Source organism: Gorilla gorilla, chromosome 22 (genome assembly GCF_029281585.2).
Source record: "Gorilla gorilla gorilla isolate KB3781 chromosome 22, NHGRI_mGorGor1-v2.1_pri, whole genome shotgun sequence".
NCBI classification, from domain to species: Eukaryota; Metazoa; Chordata; class Mammalia; order Primates; family Hominidae; genus Gorilla; species Gorilla gorilla.
This window is the reverse complement of record NC_073246.2, coordinates 23,122,103-23,146,713: the sequence shown is the minus strand read 5'-3', so window position 1 is coordinate 23,146,713 and position 24,611 is coordinate 23,122,103. Positions and strand designations below refer to the sequence as shown.

Here is a 24,611-nt window from a genome sequence, read left to right as displayed (position 1 = left end):
ACTTTTCTTGTTTAAATTAATTCACAGGACAATTTATTCCTTCATTTTGTAGCAGAGGTGTGCTAGATAGCAACAGGAAACCTAAACATACATTAATAGTCCAAAGTTCTCAATCACTATTTCAGGGACTTCTTTGTTACAGTACGGAGTGATCTTATGTATACTGAAATATTTGAACTCAATAATTTAGACTGGATGAAAAATCTCTCCAACATTATTCAGTGCTATAGGGCTCATTCAAACATAATATAGTCAAGAACAAACAATTAAATGGAATAATTAAAGCAGAATGTCATTGCATATCAAAATTATGATATTGGGTCCTTGTTTTCACATTTCATGGTGTATATGAAATGCAGATACTCCATTTAATAAAGTCATATTGTTACTGTATCTTCACATTTTATACAATGTCCTAGAAATTTTACCATACTCAGTATTGTCTTGCATACACAACACTATAGCATAGAATTTAAGTTTCCAAATGTAAATAGTAAGAAATAAAGAAATGATTTCACAGATGAGATTCATCCAATTTTACTGATATGAGACTGCAGTATAGTCCCTAAGTTGTTTCACTTTTAAATTTTGTTAAATTAATTTTAACCTTTTTCAAATTAAAGATTTTAGAAAATATTGTAAGACTTTAGGATATTTTGTAATAAATAAATACTACTCTTTAATAAAATAGCCATTCTCATATTTTGTTGTAATACAACACAAATACTCACTAGAAATCTAGTTGGTAAAATTCTTGCCTGCAATGGCAATGTATTGAAAACAAGTATTTTATGCTACAACAATATATTTATATTAAAGAAGTATATAGATCATTAAATATTATAGAAGTATATAGATCAGTGACATTACTAAGTAAGCTACTGTTTATGCTTATTTCAAACATTCATTCATTATCTTTTGGTCTTTTTGTCCAAATGATGTCCACATGATGAAAATATTTATACTGCAAAAATTAAATAAAATATAGTAACAGTTGAGTCTGCCAGAAAACTTACACGGTACATATATTTAAAAGACTTGTTATTGAGAAATGCTAAATCAAAACTTCAGAAGTCTAACTGAGATCTACCAAGGCACAAAATATTTGAATACGTGATGAGCATAAACTGACTTTTCTCAGGTCTTCCATATCTCAGGCAATAACAAATTTCTATATTTTAGGGGCTCTTTCTTTCCCAGTATGTATCTCTCACCCAGACCAATGTTGGAGTTGAATATAATTCACATATACATGTATATGTATACTCATTTTTTTACATTATAAATGTTTAAACCACAAAAATCAAACAATACCACACACATACACAATATATACACACAGAATACACACATAAAAACATATATATACAGAGAGAGAGGGAGAGAGAGAGAGTATCATGTGTTGCTTAATGACAGAGAAACTTACTGAGAAACTCATAGGCAATTTCGTCATTGTGTGAACGTCAGAGTGGACTTACACAAACCTAGATGGCATAGCCTACTACACACCTAGCCTATATGGTATAACTTATTGCTCCTAGGCTATAAACACGTATAGCATGTTAGTATACTAAATACTGGAGGCAACTGTAATACAATGGTTAATTATTTGTGTATCTAAACATACAAAAAGTCCAACAAAAATGGAATATAAAAGATAAACACTTGAACATCTGAAGAGGCCAATTACCATAAATGGAGCTTGCAGGACATGGCCTCATTCAGAGTGAGTCAGTGAGTGAGTTTTGAGTGAATGAGATTGTCTAGGACTTGACTGTATATTACTGCAGACTTTATAAACATGGTAAACTTATACTACACTAAATTTATTTAAACATTTTTCTTTCTTAATAGCTTACTGTAATTTATTACTATATAACTTTTTTTAAAATTTGACTTTTTGTAATAATAGCTTACAACACAAACATATTATATAGCTATATGAAGATATTTTTTATTTATATCCTTACAAATTTTTCTACTTTCAATTTTTTATTTTACCTTTTATATTTTTTAAGATTTTTTCTTAAAAACTAAGACACAAACACACATTAGCCATTAGCATAGGCCTACTGAGAGTCAGGATAATCAATATCACTGTCTTCCACCTCCACATCTTATCCCACTGAAGGGTCTTCAGGGGCAATAACATCATGGAGCTATCCTCTCCTATGATAACAAGGTCTGCTTTTGGAATACCTCCTGATGAACTTGTCTGAGGCTCTTTAATAGTTAAGTTTTCTCTTTTGTAAATAGAAGGAATACACTCTAAAATAACTGTAAAAAGCATACAGTAATAACTAGATAAGCCAGATACAGTCATTTATTATCATCTTCAAAGACTATGTACTATATATAAACATATGTGCTATATTTTTATATGACTGGCAGCCCAGTAGGTTTGTTTACATCAGCATCATCATAAACAGGTGAGTAATGCGATGTGCTAAGGTGTTACAATGGCTACTTTGTCACTAAGTGATATAAATATTTCAGAACCATGATAATCTTTTTTTTTTTTTTTTTTTTTTTTTTTTTTTTTTTTTTGCGGGGGCGGGGACGGTGTCTCACTCTGTCGCCAGGCTGGAAAACAGTGGCGCGATCTCGGCCTACCGCAACCTCCACCTCTTGGGTTCAAGAGATTCTCCTGCCTCCCAAGTAGCTGGGACTACAGGCACGTGCCACAACGCCCAGCTAATTTTTGTAGTTTTAGTAGAGACGGGATTTCACCATGCTGGCCAGGATGGTCTCGATTACTTGACCTCATGATCTGCCCACCTTGGTCTCCCAAAGGGCTGGGATTACAGGCCTGAGCCACTGCGCCTGGCCCCATTATAATCTTAAGGGATCATATTTGTATATGTGGTCCATATATACACACATTTAGCTGTATTCAAGTAAAACAGTGTGAATGTGCTATTTTAAAATATAATTAATGAGATTAACATAGAAGAGAATCTAAATTACATTCAGTACACACTATATTCCATAGTCTGTCTTTTTAAAATTATTTTGTTTAATTCTTAAGAGGGTAGTTTTGCCGGTATTCTATACATATGCCTTCTACATTTCAATAACTATTTCAGAATAAGCAAACATAGGGAGAAACATTTAAATTTCCGAAGATTACACAGCTAATAAGTTTCAGAAGTGAGGTTCAGGCCCAGGCTGACTTCAGAGTCCAGAATCTTTCACCTACTTGGTTCCCTGATATTAAATACAAACATCTTTTGTATTAGGAGGAATGAGAAGCATACCTAGGCTCTACATTTCTGAAACTGGAGAAAGAACTTTCCAAAAAGGATGCTTGGTTGGGCTAGAAATAAAACAAGAACAACAACAACAAAACTTTTTAAAGACTTAACCATTTTGCCTAGAATGAATGCTTTTAAACTTCACCTGTCATGGTTCAAGCAGAAACTGTGTAGTAAAAATTTTGTCTTGCAGCTGCAAATATAGGCAGCTGCTCTTTGCATGTTTTATGAAGTTTTTTTTTAAATGCAGATGATTCCATATAAAGGAAAATCTCACTCTGGAGATTTTATAAGAGGGAACACATTACAAAGTGTAATTAAATTAATTCCTCCCCTTCATTTATTTGACAATGTACAAAGATGATGATATATGATTACTTTCTAAAATTTTATGTATGTAATTGCTTTTTGATCATAACCCTATATGGTATCTTCAAAACTACCAACTAATTGGCTTCCAAAATAATCTGTAAAAATACAAAAGCCGAATTTTCATTAATGCATAGAGTGACTGTAATCTATAATATTATGTGCCAAATATAGTTAAGACTATAACGCCATGTGCAGCAGCCAAGGAAAAATGTTCAAAGGTATTGCCTAGAACATAGCAAAGTGTTCATTTTTATACCAATTGTGGAAGTTTATTTTAGCTCGGGTTCAAGTAGTGAATTGCTCTTCTTGCCAAAATTCAGGGAAATATATAATTCCTTTCTATTAACCCAACAATGAGTAACATATCAGTTGAGTGAAAGATACAGCCATGAGTCCACAGACAAATAGTGAAGTCATCCTTGGGGAAAAGGAGCACGTGGCAGGCATCTTACACAGTCTATTAGAAAAAAGCAAAGCAAAAAAATAATCTGTAGGAATACAGCTGCTGCTCTGCAATGAATTGAAAACCTGTGGGTGCAGAAACTTGAAATTTTTACCAATAATAATTTGGATTTTCTACAAAAAAGAGCTATTAGTTCAGTGAGGGAGAAAAGAGAGGTGAAAGTTAATGAATAAGAAGATATTAAGCCTTTATTAGAACACATGTCACCTTTTTAGTCAAGCCTGGATCATATTTTCTATATTGTCTTTGTTGTGAGATACATTACACGTGTAATTGTAACTTTATGTTTAGGTTTATATCCATAGATCTGTATATAATTATGATTCTGGTTTCTGGAAGAAATTACCTTATGAAGTGCAGTTACTCTTAAGTCATTTTCTCTGTTGTTTCTAAAAAGTATCATTAAAGAATACCATACTGGGAATATGATACATATAACTAAAGCTATATCTACCATTATCTATCTATCTATCTATCTATCTATCTATCTATCTATCTATCTACCTATCTATCTATCTATCTATCTATAATCTATCTATTTACACTTGACTTCTATAGTAAAAATTTTGGTGTTTACTATATCCATGCAAACAAAAGACTAACATAACTTTCATAGGATTATCAAGCAATTTCTTTTTTCTGACTAGGTATACTCTATTTGTATTGTCCTATATACTCTGCATACCCAGACTAAATATGTAGGGCAAACATTTATTATGAATGATTTGATGGCAAAATATTGTTGTTCTTCTTGAATATATTACTGTCTAATCAACAGTGTTTGAATGTGTCCAAAATAAATTTACTCCTTTGGAGTTCAAAGATGAATAATGCGGAATTTACTTTATTTTTGTTTCTGTTGCTAAACAGAAAAAAAAAATGCTTCATTCTTTATAATGAGACAGAAATACTACAGAACAAGCATGCTACAGTAGCAAGTCTTCTTTTATTTTGACATTCTTGTATATGAGTGCCTTAGAGAACTGGTGGAGATTGAATATTGACTGGGATTATCTCTGAAGCTTTTCCAGATACTGAGTCAAGGGCAGGAAGCAGAGAGTATGACTACTACAAACTCACCAGTGAAGACTTAACTAAAGTAAGAAGAACCTTCCATATATATGAAAATGAAGGGGTATGATAGTGGCTCCACATGCCAAATTTAATTAATTACAGATTAACTGGTTTTACACTATTTTAAGGGGTTTTTCCCAAAGTATTTGCTAGTATTTTCTGCATCTTCACAGGCAATGAAAATATTTTTTAAAAACTTATTTTGAAAAACTTGCTCCCATGGTTGTATAGAGTAGAATCCGTATCTCATTTAGTTTGTAAAAATATAATCAAACTAAATTGTGCTGCAATTACACAAATTATGTTTAAATTATCTGAAACTGTTGTGTATATGTTGTATATAACCATAGTTTCTATTACATTATCAATTTAAAGACATTATTTTGAAAAGGGAGTTTGTACCATACACTAAAGCCAATGTTAACTCCAAGATTACATTATAACATTAATAAGCCATTTAACCAAGAATTGAACATTTTATATAAAAAGAGTAACAAGTACTATGCTAGTCATAGTGATGTGATGAATAATCATGAGTAACTAACACAAAACCAGAGTGGCAAGTATTAAGTTTAAATAAAAGGAAAAAGAAAGAATGGAATACCCACAAGACTTTGACACATATATAAATAATTTTAACATTGTAATGAGCTGCTATTAAAATGAGAAAATTTACAGGAATACAATTTTTAAAAATATTTAAACCAAAACATTTCAATAGTGGAATTAAGCAGACTCAAAATTTCAGAGTGTATGAAAAGATAATGGGTTGCCACTCACCTTTGTGAGGGCTCACATAGCAAACATTTTCTGAAGTGCCTTTTCTTTAGTGTAGTATGTTACAATAAGACCAATATCCATCACAGTTCCTCCCAAGGCTACACTTCTTTCTCTGTCTGTTATTTTGGTTGATGGCATTACCATTTATCCTTCCTGTTCAGCCAAGTACAAAATTTTGGTTGCAATATTGCATTTACCCGTTTTTTGCTCTCAATATGAAACAGTTGCCACTTTTTGGATTTTACCAAGACAATGCTGCATCTTGCATCTTGCCTTTCTTCATAATTTTAATTTTCATTACCATAGTAAAAGCCCACTCCCTGCCACTACTACTTTTCCAGATGTTGGTACGGCTTCTTCTACGTCTAATATTTTTCCAACAACCTCAATTATTGCTGGCTCCAAGATGTCTGGTTTTGACCTTCTAATTTTCTACCCTATTCTAATGGTATTCAAGACAATTTGTAACTCAGAGTATCCTACACATGCACATAAACATACACACAAATATTTAGCTTAAATCTGTACACATATCTAAGAGTTTTCTGGGCAGACTCTATTTTTAATGTCACAGAAATGGCAAATATACACAGATGAAGAAAAGTGTAGCACAAAGCATTTCCATGTACCTATCCACTCATGTTTCAAGAATAATCAAAATGTTGTCATTTTCATTTTGTGTCTTTCCTTTATTGTTCTTTGCTACAGTATTTTAAAGAAAATATAAGATACCATATCATTTTATCTATAAGTTCATTATGCATCTTTAACTAATATAAAACTCTTTTCTAATGGAACCACTATGAAATCCTCACAACTAATTAAGTTAAAATCCTTCTTTAATAGCATATACTATGCTATCCATATTCCATTTCCCTAAATGCCTCCAAAATATATTTATAGCTGGTTTGTGCATATCATGATTAAAGAAATTTCACATACTGCATTCTTTACCAAAGCTCATAAAACTTTTTATTCAATAACAATGTTTCTTTCCTCATATAATTGATATGCTAGATAAAATAAGTCATTTTATCTATGTAATCCCCCATATGGATTTGGCTGATTGTTTCTTTATGATGTTATCTAACTTGTTATTCTATCCCCATATATCATGGAAACCCATAATTTAAGTGCCAAACAGACAATATACATGAACATGCAGCAGGCATCTCCAAATTTGCATGCTAAAAATAATATGACCTCTTCTCTAAAACTTTTTTTCACTTATCACATATTCTCTATCTCATTTATAAACTTAATCATATATTTAACCAAGAAAAATAAAAATTAAGAATACACTTTGAACATGCCCCTTCTCTCTCTCCCACACATTATTTGGTTGTCATACTTTGACCTAGCTACTTTAAAAGCTGCCCAATTAAGTCTACCTCCTCTACCTTTAAAATGCTTTCAGAATGATCTAAACTCATCAGTCTCTTACTTCAAAACCCCTTAATAGATTGAATGTAATTTTCCATCATCGCTCCATCATTCAATATTCTTCACATTTTGACCCAAGTTATATTCAAACATTCACTTATATGTTTTCAAAACTGCAAATTTTGGTTCCATTGTTCGCACGGTCCCCCCCACCATGACTAAAATGTGGCTCCCTCCCATTCCAAAATGCTCACATTCAACCATGTCTTACAAAAGTCATGATGTTTGCTTTTCCACTACTTAAAATGGATTTCTTTCTCCTCCAAACTTTAATTTAAATATGCACATTTATGGTACTCAATATTTCATACTTTTCTATTATATTATACATTTCTATATATTTATGTTGTGTGTAATTCAGTTATGCATATATACAAGGCAAGGGGCAAATAAACACAGCATAGTAGTGTAAGTTCACTTATGGAGAAAGCACAGAATACAGACAGCATATAAAGAAGACATTTGGACATGCAGATTCCAGGGAGCTTCGTGAAAAAAAAAAATGACATTTAAACTAAGATCTGAAAGAGTCAAACAAAATGATAATGGAATTGTCTTCCAGATGTAAAGGAAAGAGCTTTGTAAAGGCACCCAATTACTAATACATTATTACAAAAAATATATATATAGTGAATTTTCCATGGCTGGCCATGACAGTATAGTTGACTCCAGACAATCCCTTTCATCTAAACAACTAAAAAACAGAAATAAAAAATAAATACTGTCACATTTGGTAAACAGGCAGTAGAGAATATTTATCCCTGAGAGAAGGGGGAAAAACTAGATCACCCTGACTTTCTTCCTGGAGACACTTACTAGACACAATACTGAGGGGGAAAATGGCACAGTGGTTTCTATGTGCTATGAAGACACATACGCAACTTTACAGGAGTTAAGATGGCTAAAGTTTATGTCAGATTATTATAGAACAGAAGGCTACGTAGAAGGAGCTCCAGACATCAGCATAAGTGTCCCACTGAGTCTGTAGTTGAATACTAAGCTAATCTTAGAGAGGGAAACAACAACTACTGGAGAGTGGTAAACTGGAACGCTACCAGAACTCGGGTTGCTGAGAGATTTCCAAGTTCCATTAAGGCAGAGTACAGTGATTTGTTGAGTAACTGCAATATTCAATACACACCCCCAAAAGCCCAAAACGGTGAAGTAGAACTAAGCTACTTCTAGACTACTGGCTCCATAAAGTCTAGCCTAAAATACTTAAGCAGGTCATCTTAACCCTGAAATGTTTCAATTGTTGCCACAAAGTAATACAATCTGCTTTAAAGGAAAATACCAACGTCTAGAAACTCAACAATATGATAATCACGATGACCAACATATAACAAAAAACAGTAGACTACTGAAAATTCATGGAAATGTGACCCACAAGCAGGAGAAAATATATCCACAGAAATATATATAGATGAAAAATAAAATGGAATTAGCATATATATTCGAGGATTTGAAGGAAAATATAAATCAGGATAAAGGGAAATGGAAACCATTGGGAAAAAATAAAACAGAACTTTAAAGCTATAAGTACAAAATCTAAATTAAATGCTCACTGGCTGTGCTTAACAGAAGAAAAATAGTAAACTTTAGGACATCACAATTAAAATTATCCAAACTGAAACATGGAGAGAAAAAAATAAATGAGCAAAGCATCAGTCCTTGACTGTGATAAAACGTCAGCCAGTCCAACATACATGGAGTTAGAGTTCCAGAAGAGAGGGCACAAAATGACTGAAGAAATATATAGTGGAAAATTTCCACATTTTATTAAGCAATACAAACCCACCAATTCAAAAAAAAACTTAATAATCTCTAATTAGGATACACATAAAGAAATTATAATGAGGTATATCATAACAATATTTCTAAAAATCAAAAATTAAAATCTTGAGAGCAGCTAGAGAAAAAAGTCACTTAATGCACAAAAGAACAAATAAGAACAATGGTGACAGTGCATCAGAAACAATGCAAACGAGAAAAGAATGGAAACAGATTTAAAAACGTAAGCATGGAAAAACACATCATGCAAACACTAATCATATGATGGCTGGGAAGTCTCTATTAGTATCAGGACCCAATTTATTACAACATGATTAGATATAACGGAGGTCATTTCAAATAATAAGAATCATTTCACAAGAAAGACATAAAAATCCTGTATGTGTATGCCACTACCAGCGCTTCCAAATACCTGAAGAACTGAAAGGAAATCCTGACAGAATTAACAGGAATCAATCAACAATTATAGGTAGAGGCTATACCATTCCACTCTGAGAAAGTAAAACAGGTAGACTAAACTAGGTCAGAATTTAGAAGATGTGAATTAGCCTATTAGCAAACTTTACCTAATAAACATTAATAATAAACTACAACCAACAACTACTGAATAGTCTTTTCAAACACATTACATGCGGTGCAGCACACCAACATGGCACATGTATACATATGTAACAAACATGCACGTTGTGCACATGTACCTTACAATTTGAAGTATAATAATAAAAAAATACACATTAAATATTATCTAAGATACTTAGTATTCTGGAACATAATTAAGTCTAAAGTGTAATATGACTAAATCCTCCAGATTATATTATCTAAACCTAAGGAATCATATTCAGAATAGATAATAAAAATATATCTAAATTGCCAGATGCAGAAGTGTTTTTTAATTGATTTAAATAACACTGGAAAATAAAAATATAATCATCCTACTTTCCTTGAAAGACAAAACCCACCAAAACTGACACAAGAATGGTATCAATCAAACATATCACGATTAAAAATATATATATATTTTAAAAATCTTCCCACAAAAAAAGCTGGCCAAGATGACATAGCCCATAAATTTTGTCAACCATTTAAGAAAAAATAGCATCCAGCTTCTATAAACTTTTTCATAAAATCAACAGAGAGCACTTCCCAGTTAAAATCAACAGAGAACACTTCCCAATTAATTTTATAAAAATACCATTATCTTTATACCAAATGCAGAAAAACATATTACCAGAAAACAATAATACCATCACTAATATAGACACAGAAATCCAAAAGAAAATATAAGAAAAATGAATCTAACAATATATAACACAGACAATATCATGATGAAGCTGGATTTATCCCAAGAATGGAAATCAAACAATGGAAGTTATCACATATATATAAAATAAAAGATAAAAACCATATGATCATAAAGATAGATTCCTCCAAAATCTGACAAAATTCAACATCAATTAATAATAAAATAGCAAACTAGGAATATAAGAACATTTCCTCAATCTGATCAAGAATTTCTTTTAAAAGTCTACATTTAACCTCATGTTTGATAGTGAAAATTTGCATATTTTCTCCCTGAAATCAGGAACAAGACAAGGATATCTGTTCTCATCACCTCTATTCACAATTTTTCTGGAATCCCTAGGCAGTAGACTAGGCAAGAAAACAAAGAAAAAAGTATAAATCTTGGCAAGAAATAAAACTAATTCACAAATAATTTGTAAGCAACTCACAGAAATTACATTTTAAAAAACTATAAGAATAAGTAAATATATTTGCAAGGTACTGCTCAACATGCAATAATTAATTGTATTTCTATATCCACAAAGAAAAATACCTTTGCTATAAAAACAATACCATTTACAGTAATAAAAACACAAAATATTTAGAAAAAAATTTCACATAATATATAAGGAACCTAAACACTTAAAAGTAGAAGGCTGTGGAGAAATAGGGGCGCTTTTACACTGTTGGTGGGACTGTAAATTAGTTCAACCGTTGTGGAAAATAGTGTGGCAATTCCTAAAGGATCTAGAACTAGAAACACCATTTGATCCAGCAATCCCATTAGTGGGTATATACCCAAAGGATTATAAATCATTCTACTATAAAGAAACACGCACATGTATGTTTATTGAAGCATTATTTACAATAGCAAAGACTTGGAACCAACTCAAATGCCCATCAATGACAGACAGGATAAAGAAAATGTGGCACATATACACCATGTAATATTATGCAGCCATAAAAAATAATGAGATCATGTCCTTTGTAAGGACACGGATGAAGCTGGAAGCCATCATTTTCAGCAAACTAACACAGGAACAAAACCAAACACCACACGTGCTCACTGATAAGTGGGAGTTGAAAAATGAGAACACATGGGCACAGGGAGGGAAACAACACACACCAGGCCCTGTCGGGGGGTGGGGGGAAAGGGGAGGGAGAGCATTAGGATAAATACCTAATGCATGCAGGGCTTAAAACCTAGATGATGGGTTGATATGTGCAGCAAACCACCAAGGCACATGTATACCTGTGTAACAAACCTGCACATTCTGCACATGTATCCCAGAACTTAAAGTAAAATAAAAAATCAAAAAAGTAGACAAAGTTCCTGAAGTTAAAAGAGATCTAAATAAATTGAGAAATATTCCATGACCTTGAATTGGAAAAATCTGTATTACTAATATATCAATTATCTCCAAATTGACCTATAGATTCAATGTAATTCTCCAAAAAAGAACTGCAGACTTTTTTTTAGAAAATTGCCAAGGTTTTAAATTTATATGGAAAAGGAAGACCTCAAATAGCCAAAATATTTTTTCAATAAAGAAAAAAGACAGTGTGCACTACCTTATTTCAAGATTTTATACAAACTTACAGATATCAAGACAATTTAGTGCTGGAATAATGATAGAATATAGATTCATGGAACATAATAGAGTCCAGAAATAGAACCACATATATACGGTATTTTTATTTGAACTAAGGTCCTATAATCATTAAATTTGAAAAGAGACATTAGTAATCATCATCGAAAGAGCTGGATATCCTTTTGGAAATACAAATGTGGCTTATGCATGCCTTACCAGCAAAATAAATAATTTTAGTAAATATGTTATGAGATATACAACTTTAGACTGACACTATTTCTACTGTAAGTATAATTCCCAGATTATAATTATTTTCTAATTCTGTTAATTTCCTAATTCTCTTTCAGGTCAACTTTTCTGCAAAGATTTGAACATCAACTGAATATACTGGGAAATCTAAGGGAAATTCTCAGAACTATTAATAACTATGACAACTTAAGTACTTATGAATACTTCTTACTGCAGTTTCTAAAAAAGCGTCTTTCAAAAAAAGCTTCAGGCCCAGGATTCTTATCTGCTTTTAAAGATTCTAAAGGAAAATTTAAAATGAAGATGTCTGTTCTTAAGGTTTTTGGTGTTGAACACTGTATATCTGCACACTTCAGGTTTATTTTAAAATCTCCACTTTAACAGTATCTTCTTCTCCCTACAAGGACAAATAAATTTTTCCAGAGAGGCTGTTTGATGACAAAGCAGTCAAAGAGACATGCCCCTACCTGTGAAGTATCTTCCAGTAGAAACTATCAGTTATTTGCATTTTTGCTTAGGCATGCTGTATATCCCTGCTTCTTCCACAATATTAAAGTTAGAGAAAGCCTTCATTTATGAGGTCAAAATAATTAAGTACACATCCTCTGTGATGATTAATTTTATGTGTTAACTTGACTGAACACAGGCTGCCCAGATATCTGATCAAACATAATTTCTGAGTATGTTTATACAGTTGTTTCTAAAAAAGATTAGCATTTGAATTGGTGTGCTGAGTAAATAAAGCACATGGCCCTTCCCTATGTGGCTGAACAGCATAGGATACATTGAGAACCTGAACAGGAGAAAACGGGAGGAAGGTAGGATTGGCACTCTCTCTGCCTCAATGCCTGAGCTGGAACATCCATCTTATCCTGCCCTCAGTGTCCCCGGTTCTCAGGTCTTCAGATTCAGACTGGAATCACAGCACTGGCTTTTCACCTTATATATATCCTATATGTTATTCATCCTATTATTATCCTATATAGTAAATAGAGAATGAAAAATCATCCTAATTTAAATATCCTATATAAATAGGGTATTTTATAAACATATCAACAGATGTATAAATATTTAATAAATTTATACATATACACACACCAGTGCATATGCACACACATCAAAAACATGTTTTGTTACTATATATTATATATAGTATATAATATGTATGTTTTTGATGTGTGTGCATATGCGCTAGTGTGTATATATAAATTTATTAAATATATATGTTGATATTTATTAGTGTATGTATATATACATATATATACAGTGTATGTATACTGAGGCTGCAGTGAGTCATGAGTATACCACATGTATGTATACTGTGGCTGCATTATTAGTGTATATATATTATATATTAGTGTATGTATATTGAGGCTGCAGTGAGTCATGAGTATACCACGGCACTCCAGCCTGGGGGACAGAGCAAGACCCTGTCTCAAAAAATAAAAAATAAAATGAAATCAGAGTGAAGTGACTGAGTCACTCCACAATTTTCCTTCTACTCTAAATTTCAACTGATTCTGGCCCCTTCTTTCAACATTCAACAAATAAATTGTCTTTTTTTTTAGCATGTTGTAGTAATTCTCATTCAGTGACACATCTCTGAATATTTACATTTTTGTTGAAATGCCGGGTACGGACTAAGAACTGCGGAGGCAGAGAGTTCCATGTGCTGAAGTAGAAGGCAGCGGTACCAGCTCCGGTGTGGGACAGGGCGCGAGATTTCAGGAAGTCCACTAGTGCTGGAGTAGAAGGCAAAGGGTATGAGTTCCGGCGTAGAAGGCAGCGGTATGAGTTCCGGAGTGGGACAGGGCGCGAGACTTCAGGAAGTCCACTAGTGCTGGAGCAGAAGGCAAAGGGTATGAGTTCCGGCGTAGAAGGCAGCGGTATGAGTTCCGGAGTGGGACAGGGCGCGAGACTTCAGGAAGTCCACTGGTGCTGGAGTAGAAGGCAAAGGGTATGAGTTCCGGCGTAGAAGGCAGCGGTATGAGTTCCGGAGTGGGACAGGGCGCGAGACTTCAGGAAGTCCACTAGTGCTGGAGTAGAAGGCAAAGGGTATGAGTTCCGGCGTAGAAGGCAGCGGTATGAGTTCCGGAGTGGGACAGGGCGCGAGATTTCAGGAAGTCCACTGGTGCTGGAGTAGAAGGCAGCGGTGTGAGTTCCGGAGTAGCAGGCAGCGGTCTGAGTTCCGGAGTGGGACAGGGCGCGAGATTTCAGGAAGTCCACTGGTGCTGGAGTAGAAGGCAGCGGTCTGAGTTCCGGAGTAGCAGGCAGCGGTCTGAGTTCCGGAGTGGGACAGGGCGCGAGACTTCAGGAAGTCCACTAGTGCTGGAGTAGAAGGCAAAGGGTATGAGTTCCGGCGTAGAAGGCAGCGGTCTGAGTTCCGGAGTGGGACAGGGCGCGAGATTTCAGCAAGTCCACTGGTGCTGGAGTAGAAGGCAGCGGTGTGAGTTCCGGAGTAGCAGGCAGCGGTCTGAGTTCCGGAGTGGGACAGGGCGCGAGATTTCAGGAAGTCCACTGGTGCTGGAGTAGAAGGCAGCGGTCTGAGTTCCGGAGTGGGACAGGGCGCGACATTTCAGCAAGTCCACTGGTGCTGGAGTAGTTCCACATTGCCTTTATTTTGTTTAACCTGTCTTTGTGTCAAAATGATAGTTCATGTTCCTCATGTTAAAACATGCAGTTTGAGTACCATGTTTTTGGTGTTATCCAAGGAAAATTTAAAACCCGTAGCATGAATAATGTATGTTTTTCACTTGAAATCTTGCGAAGGTATTAAATGTATTGCTGTTAAGAAACTGTGAATTTTTTTAAAGCTGTTCTTTAATACGTTAAATGGCGCTGAGTAAAGGAAAAACACACACACACACACGTATTTTATATAATCCATATATATATATCCTGTAAGTATTTTATATAATCACATATACACACACACATACACATATACATTCTATTGAGTATATATTGGTTCTGTTTCTCTGGAAAATGCTGCCTAGTACACCCAAGTAATTTCAGTCCCTATAGATTATTTAAGTATCACTGCAGAAGACCTAAACATATGATCAGAAGAATCAGATCAAAATTCATGTCAGAAAGACAATTTTCCCTCTATAACATTTTATAATCCATGAAAAAACAAAACAAAACAAAAAACCCTGGATTACTAAAAAGTAAGGCTGTGATAACACCAATGGAAATAGTGTATTTTCTTAAAGTGTATTTGTATGAACTATAATATTTTAAAATATTTTACTCAGTAACCAATATTATAAGTATTTTATATAATCACATATTCTAAAATCTTACCTTTTAAAATTTTTACAACGGCATATTGTGATAGAAATTATTAAATTCATATTCTCACTTTAGCCATTGTTACTTGTAAAAACTGTCAAAAAACGTGTTTCTCTGTTGCAAAAGTTTCCAGGCAGAACTGCTATTTAAAGACATTGCCATTTTTGCTGTCTACATGCCAGTTCTTCTGTGAAGGCTTACTGGCCTTTCTTCTTCCTTTGGGCAAATTTAATCACAATCATCAATATTTTACCAAGCTCCTTAAGTACAGTAGTATTGTTAAATCCATCACACTCTACCTGAGTTACTATCTTCCCTATAAGACTATTAAATCCATGGATTATAAATAATCATCTTATTTATTTATCTTTTTGTACTCAGTGTCCTGAATTGTACCATGCATACTGGGTATTCTAAATCTCTTCTGAATACATCTTTAATTTATACATTCTCTTATGTTGGTTATACTATACTATCCATATCTTCCTTTTGCAATAATCCTCTTACCCACTTCTTTTTGGCTTCATTTTATTGTTTGTAACATACAGATTTATAGACTACTTTAAAATTTTGCAGAATAACAAGGAACTAAAGGTTTTATTATATAAAAAGTATGCATATTTATCTGTAATGTTTTGATCAACATTTAATTTGTGATAAGACATATTGCATACTGTGATGAACAAAAGAATTTTTATGAAGATTGTTATCATCATTGTGGTGACACATAAATTGCAGTAAGTTGTTCTTGGTTTATACTCAATTTCAAATTAGCTATTCAATTTTAAAAAATCTAAGTAATGCTCAAGATGGTGAAGGACATTACGCATAATCAAAAGCAAGTAAGCACAATTTAAAATATTTTTGTTTTTGTTGTTTTTCTTGTTATAGTGAATGAATCTATTATAAAAATAATTTGTAATTCATATTAGCATGGGCTTCAAAGCCCTTCATTCTATTGTTGTTTCATTACTGTCACAGGTTTTCTTGTTTTTAAATGGTAAGAAACCATGAAAAATTTTGTGGAGTAATCAAAAAAATAAAATGGCTTTGATGTAGCAACCTGCAGTGGATATCAACTTGAATCTCTATTAGGGATTCATTTTAGTATAAAGTAATATTGCTTGAAGAATATTCATATCAGTGCCAGTAACATTTTTAAATTCTTCATGATCATTATTTCTTTCAGCATCCTACATTTAATTTGCTTTTCACAACACGGCGACCCCTGACATTTCAAAGATCAGTTGTACTAGTGTTGACATGCTTTTATGCCTATGTTTCTCTACATTTTCCTATATTTCATTTCTTAAGCATTTCATTAAACAAGATGCATCTAGCAAGACTAGATTTCCTAGTCTTGCTTTGTCTGTAGTTAAATCTATGAATGTAAGTGGAAGAAAGAAGAAATAAATGAAGGAAGATGTGTCAGATATTTGGGAACAGAGGTGTTTGACTTAAAGTGGTGAGGATTTCTCTTGTATTTCAAGGGGAATTCAAAGATGTCAAAAGAATGGAAATATTAACTTTAAGAAAAAAAGACAGACATTTCGATTGAATGAAATGTGTAGATCAATTTTGGGAAATTGAGACCTTGACATATGTTGATTCTTCTGATCTATGATCACCATGTGTCTCTCCATGTGTTTGAATTTCATTGGCTTTCTCTCAGCAATGATTTTGGTTTGGAGTGTATAGTCTTGAACTAATTTGGCAAGGATATTATCTTTTAAGTTATTTTGAATGCCATTTTATCATTTTGATTTCTTTTGTAATTTGAAATGTTGATTTTTTTTTTTTTCTTTTTGAGATGGAGTCTTGCTCTGTCTCCCTGGAGTGCAGTGGCACAATCTTGGCTCACTGCAATCTCCACCTCCTGGGTTCAAGCAATTTTCTGGTCTCAGCCTCCTGAGTAGCAGGGATTACAGGCATGCACCACCACGCGCGGCTAATTTTTTATATTTTTAGTGGAGATGGGGTTTCACCATCTTAGCCAGGATTGTCTCAATTTCCTGACCTCATGATCCGCCCACCTCGGCCTCCCAAAGTGCTGGGATTACAGGTGTAAGCCACTGTGCCCAGCCAAAAGGTTGATTTTTAATTGTATGATGTTGGTACATAATACACAATTTAACTTGGGATTTTTTAAAAGATGAAAGGTATGAAAATAGACAAAAAAGTTGTGAAACAAATAACACATTGAGTTTTCTACTAACTAATTTAAGCATTGACAGAAATGCCAATATGATCACAATTCTTATTTCCCCTGAATTGCAAGAATATGAGTAGAAAGTTATCTTAAAGAACAAATAAATAAAATAACTGCTAGAAAAAAAAAAAAACTTCCTGAAAAAAATGAGCAAAAAGGAGAAAAGGCCTACAAGACACCAAACATACTTTAAATAATGCGTTTTTGGTGCATGAAGAGATGGAAAAACCAACGCGCCAAAATAGAAAAACAGCATAGTAGAACAGTGAGGGAAAAAAATACTTAAATAAAAAGATACAATATTAAAAAGATAAAATTGGGTGAATTCATCATATTGTGCATCAGGGTAAATTCCAAAAGGACCAGATTGAAATGTGAAAGTATAAAACTATACACAGAGGAAAATCTGGTCAACTTTTCTACAAGTGGGAGAGGGAAAACCTTTTAAAACTATAACTCAAAATCCAGACGCAATGAGAAATTAGGTACATTTGATTACATTAAAAATTCACAGGGCAAAGGACACCACAAGTAAACAGTCAAGTTAAAACAAATCAAAACTGAAGAATCAGAGTTAATATGTTTAATAAAGAACACCTAAAATACATAAAATTTTCAATAACCCTATAAAAATAGGTAAGTTGACACACACTTCATATAAAATGAAATGAAAATAATAAAGAAACAAAAATACCATTTTCTCACCTCTTCCAATGGAAAAAAACCCAAAAGCCTAACCATATAGTCTGCTAAGCAGGGGCTGGCTAAATATGAACCTTCACACATATGCGGTGAGACAAAAAAATGTTAAAATCCCGATGAACAGTAACTTGGTATGTGTGACAAAATAACTTAATCATTACCCTTCGACCAAGCAGTATAACGTCTTTCAATATAACAAAAATGGACAACGGCAAAAATATTTTTATAAAGATGTATGACCAGGGTTAATAATTGTGACATTCTATAAGATAGAGGGAGATCCCTCAAAATCTAATATCAACCAAAATTGCTGTCTATAAAAATACAGTTTAATAAAATACGCTATACCTACAAAAATCATAGCTCTGAAAATGAATGAATGAGGAATACTTTGCATTTAATTATGTTTTTTATACCCATGTACTATAAGGGAAAAAATAAAAGTGCATATAATACAGATGTGTGTTAATATACAACTTTATTATATGCACTTTGCTTTTTGACCCAGAAACCACAAAAAACATTTTACGTAATTACAATAAAAATAACGCTCAAGGCTGGGCACAGGGGCTCACGCCTGTAATCCAAGCACTTTGGGAGGCCTAGGCGGGCGGATCACGAAGTCAGGAGATCGAGACCATCCTGGCTAACATGGTGAAACCCGTCTCTTCTAAAAATGCAAAAAAATTAGTCGGGCGTGGTGGCGGGCTCCTGTAGTCCCAGCTACTCCGGAGGCTGAGGCAGGAGAATGGCGTGAACCCGGGAGGCGGAGCTTGCAGTGAGCCGAGATTGCGCCACTGCACTCCAGCCTGGGCGACAAGACGAGACTCCATCTCAAAAAAAAAAAAAAAAAATTAAAAAATTAAAAAAGGTCAAATAATTTAAAAAGTGAAGTTAAACATATATTTGTAGTTATTAAATATGCACATGTGCACAAACATAAACTATCCAAGTGCCTTTCAGTCACAGTAATTTCACTGTATTTTTACAGCAAGATATACTCTATGGACAGGAAAAACTACCAAAAAAAGTCACAAATGTTTATAGTATTCATATTAGTTGTTTTCGCTATTGCTAACTGAGAATGCTTTATGTGCATCACGGAATAAAGCAAATGTTACTTTAATTATTCCCAGTGTTATAAACCAGAAGAAAGGAGATCAAGATGTAACATGACCGATTATGCAAAAATCCCTTAAAGGCTGAATTTGAATTAAAACACTCAGATGAACTTTCTATTTATTTCATCCATTTATCTCTATCTATCTATCTATCATCTTTCATCTTTCATCTTTCACGTATCTATTATTTTTCTGGCTCTGCTTTCTAAAATGTCTGGAAGCAAAGATCAATACAGTACTAATGAGCATACCTTGAACCCAATTTATGGTGTTCAGATACAATTTCCCACTAAAAGTAATCAGTTAATCAGTTCTCTTCAGACAAATGCCTGATTCCTGGTCCAGGGCAGTAGATATACAGCCTAGGCCTGGGACACCTTGTCATGCAAGATAGTGTGGAGGCTCTCCAAAAGACTACCAGGGCAGTGTCAAAAGAACTTTGCTAAATTTAAGAGCCTTCCACGAGTAAAGGAGGAGAAAATTTGAGCATGAATGAGACCATCTTGAGTGGAATGAAGTCCATCAAATATGCTCTCATACCTAACTGTTAATAATTATGTTTATTAAAACTACTAATTACTAGTGAAGGTGTGAGGAATGCAAAACTTTATTTTAGAACATAGTAATTGATAGGAAAAATCCAACATTTATTCTGCCTTTCTAATATCACTGGTAACCATATCATTGATAAGAGGATTTTTAATAAAAATATCTGCTAATAAATGAGAAAAGAATTGTGGCATTAAAACAGAACCATTTCCAACTGGCAGTGAATTAATGGATCTAGCAAAGATCATCAATAGCTGCTAACATCATTAAAGGAGACACCAGACAACAAATATGTGCCTCCTGATAGAAGAACAATCTACAGGAAATAAGAAGTGTGTTGTTTCATCATATCAAGTTTGTTTACACGTACCTGTAGCAACTTTACAAAATTTCTAGCAAAAAACTTGAAAACCATTTTTACAAAAGTGTTATACGTTTTGAAATTATGAAGTGTTATGTCTTCTAATTTTATCATGATAGAAAAATCAAGATTACAAAAATGTACAATGCTGGGAAGGTATGTATTGTTTAGGATACTATTGCTTCCTGAATGGAGAGTCTTTGCCTCCTGGAGCATAGATAAATAGCCCATTTTTAAAATATAGAGTCCTTCACAGCAGGGTACATGTTAAATCAGGGTTAATTTAAGAAATTACCTTTTCTCTGTTGTTTCTGCACACTGTAAGCCTTCTTAGAGTAAACACTACACTCTGGCCTCATAGCAATGTTCAGAGATTTTTATCAATGAATTAATTTGACTCCTCAAATTTCACTAGTGTTCATTTTTGAAAAGTAGCATGCAGATTCAGGAATTGTAACATATTAAAATTGTTGAAAAATAAAGTGATTTTCCAGGACTTTCTTCATGGTTGTCTGAACAAAAGTGACAGAAGAGAAAACCAATGAATAAGCTCTTCATGAGCACTTCTGAATAAAATAACAGCGGTAAATCAGGGTATGAGATTCTGGACCCTGGTGGTCCTACTAAGAGAAATAGCTGATGAGGCTTAGACTGGAGAAATGGCAATCTCAGATGATTTTTAAGATTTATATTTATTTCATATTTTATAATATACTTCATTTGTTAGCATCAGTAGGATGATTTATTAAAGCCCAAAAGGAAAAGATTATCATATTTCTGCTAATGGTTTTATTTTCACCAAGAATTATTTATTGAAGGTATGGCTTACAGGAAGTGTTTGCTCTGCCCAGAGACCCTGATGTGCATTTTCAGATGCTCTAGCCAACATTACCAAAATAGAAATGTTTAGCTTCAATGCCTAGAAGGATGCAATTCTTTGTCTTTATATCCCACAAAACTGTGTTTAAATTTCCAGTGTCATTTATTTTTCAAGCTGTCTTGTTCCTTATACTTATTACTCTATGGTGTATACAATTAATACAAAGCAATAACATTATACCAATTGTAATGACTTAAAAATGGATCTTAATTTTATTTTAATCACTTTCTAAAGAGTAACCTGAAAACTTATTCTAGCCATAAAAAATACTCTTGAAACAGAAACTCTGGATAAATCTTAGAACCCACCATGAAAATTTGATGTCCTAAATTCTTGGAGACACCATCATCATTAGTGAGCAAATTATACAATTGTTCATGATGAATGTTTTCTTATCATAAAAATTACCAGAATATTTCCAACAAGGCAAATATTTGTAAGACATGAACTTGTGAATATTTTAGATTTATTTTTATTAAAGGAGTAAATTTTAATAATTAAGGAATTAAGTTTAATAAATAATGGTATTAAGTATTTTTCACACAGAACTAAATATTCATACATTGGTGTTTAAAATATTTTCACGTAAGTATGTGTATGTACATATGCCTAGCCATTTTTATATATTTATTTTATATACTTCTGCACACATATTTTCAAACAATTTAATCTTCCCCTTAGAATGTAAAAATTCCAAAAATGCGAATTAAAAAACTACCTGAATATTTATCCTACATCACATGTGAACAGACAGAAAGCGAGATAAAATATCTATAGACTGTTACAATTAGATGTTTTTCCTGGTTAGTTTGTATATTAATTTCCTCCTTGTATTCTATAAAGAAAACAAAATGCATCAAGGTTGTTTGTGAAAAGTCGTGCTTAATCTTCAGAAACAGATGCCAAGAACTAGAGACATTAACACATCTGTATTCATTTTCTGAAGATTTCAAACTAAATTACCACAAACCTGATGGCTTAAAACAACAAAAATGTATTTTCTCACAGCTCTTCAGGCTGGAAGTCCAAATTTTAGCAGGGACACATTCCCTCTGAAGCTTTAGGGGTGAATCTGTTCTTTGCCTCTTACAGCTTCTGGTGGCCTTCGCCAAGCCTTGATTTGTGGCTGCCTCACTCCAGCTCTTTCTCTGTAGTTCCACTGCCTCCTTCACTTCAGTCTGTCTCAAATCCCCCTCTGCCTTTTTCTTATAAAGACACTTGTCTGAATTTAGAGCCCACCCAGAGAATCCGGGATTCTCTCTACATATCAAGATCTTAAATTACATAAGCGAAGATCCTTTTTCAAAGTAAGAAAGCTTTTATTCACAGGTTCAGGGAATCCAGATGTGGCCATATCTTCTGGGGTGACCACCATTCACCTGACTGCATTATATAACTATTATTTATCATTAAAATACCGTAACATGAACAAAATGATGAATATGTATGACAAAAAATTACTTCAATGACTACATTAAAGGGTTATTTTACCTTACCTTACCTAAGTTGGCTTCCACAGTGTCAAAGAAAGTGTCAGTCGTATATTGAAGCAAAATATATATATCTATCTATTTTGGTATCAGAATGTTTACCTATAAAACTCAGTTTTAATTATTAAGTCTATTTTTCAAATCAACATACACTAATTATTATAAATATGTCACTGCTAAAATCAGTTACCTGTTAGGGCATAATGGAGGTATATATGGGTCGCTCTCTGTTTACAATATTGCTGGAGATTTGAGAGGATGGCAATAATGTTAAAAAAAGATGCATCCCTTATATTCATGTAGTTCACAATATGGAGAGGGAAATACCAGTCAACTCTTCCAGTTATCATTGATTCCTACTGTGTAGTAGGCAAATAAATACACTAAATAGAGCTGTAGCTTAAGATTGGGGAACTATGACTACTGTGATCATCTTCAATTTACAGATAATGAAAATGATGTGGAGAAACGACAGGTCAAACACATCTATCTGTCTCTGAAACCCCTGACTTTGTCTTGTTTTTATTATCACACCAAGGTTTAAAAAGTACTGCAATGCTGGTTTGCAGAATGAAATGGAGAGATTGGAACGTCTGGGGCAGATCAAGGCATACTAGTAAGGACATTTTTCTTCCACCTTCAGCCTTACAATCAGTGAAGACATCTGTGCTTGCTCACACTTAGGGAATGTGAACTGCAGCTGTTCCCAAGATAAGGAACTAGCACAAGCCAGAAATTGCTTTTTGATATGCCCTGATCAGAGCTTGGAAATAGGACAAAAGGTAGGACAAAAGACATGAGTTTCTCTGTTCCTCAGATATAGATGCTAGAGGAGATGGTAATAAGCTGGTATCTGGGGTGAACTGAGTCTAATGAAACACAGTTACAAAGGTTCTCCCCAAGTCCATCAACACAAATCCACAGTGTCACCTTCCTGCTAATATCCTACACTCATTATGGAAAGGACAAAAGTCATACAAGGAACACAAAGAAGAATCACAACACAGAAAAAAAAAATGAAGTGATGACTGCTTTCAAAAGATATCCTCTGGATTTGGAAGCAACAAAAAAAAAATCACTCTAACACTTTCAACATTTTTTTTAATGGAGTTTCGCTCTTCTTGCCTAGGCTTGAGTGCAATGGCACGATCTCAGCTCACTGCAACCTCTGCCTCCTCGGTTCAAGCGATTCTCCTGTCTTAGCCTCCCAAGAAACTGGGATTACAGGCATCCACCACCATGCCCAGCTAGTTTTGTATTTTTAGTAGAGACAGGGTTTCTCCATGTTGGTCACCTCAGGTGATCTGCCTGCCTCAGCCTCCCAAAGTGCTGGGATTACAGGTGTGAGCCACAGCAACCGGCCAACATTTTCTATAAATCATATTGAATGCTACACCCGGCCAACATTTTTTATAAATCATATTGAAGTTTCTCACCTGATTTAGAATATAGGAACATGTTTAAGTATCAATTTTTTTTAAGTGTGCTGTATTGTGAAATGCCACAATATGTAAGTACATACTTCTTGGAAAAGTTCTAATTTGTAAATAATTTCTTTTAAGTAACAGAACTTTGTATGATATTCTGACATAAGCAGTCATATTTTAGTATAATAATGGTAGTGTATTTTTCTAATTTTTAATTTTGACAATATTGGCAACATGTGTTAAACACATTTTATAATATGTTCAAACAAACTTTATTAA

At 33.6% G+C, this 24,611-nt stretch overlaps 1 protein-coding gene across 4 annotated transcripts in view; it reads right to left on the bottom strand.

Moving 5' to 3' along the window:
* Window positions 1-24,611, bottom strand: part of NCAM2 (neural cell adhesion molecule 2) — a 551,993-nt gene that overhangs the window by 389,457 nt on the left and 137,925 nt on the right. Inside the window, exon 1 of one of the 4 annotated variants that reach the window (XM_055374042.2) lies at window positions 13,914-14,380. The exons of 2 other annotated variants lie outside the window; for them this stretch is intronic. In XM_055374042.2, the coding sequence (XP_055230017.1) occupies window positions 13,914-13,968 (55 nt within the window). In that variant the 5' untranslated portion in view covers window positions 13,969-14,380. Of the gene's footprint in view, window positions 1-13,913; window positions 14,381-24,611 lie in introns of those variants that run through there. One more of the 4 variants, XM_055374043.2, reaches the window with a different exon arrangement.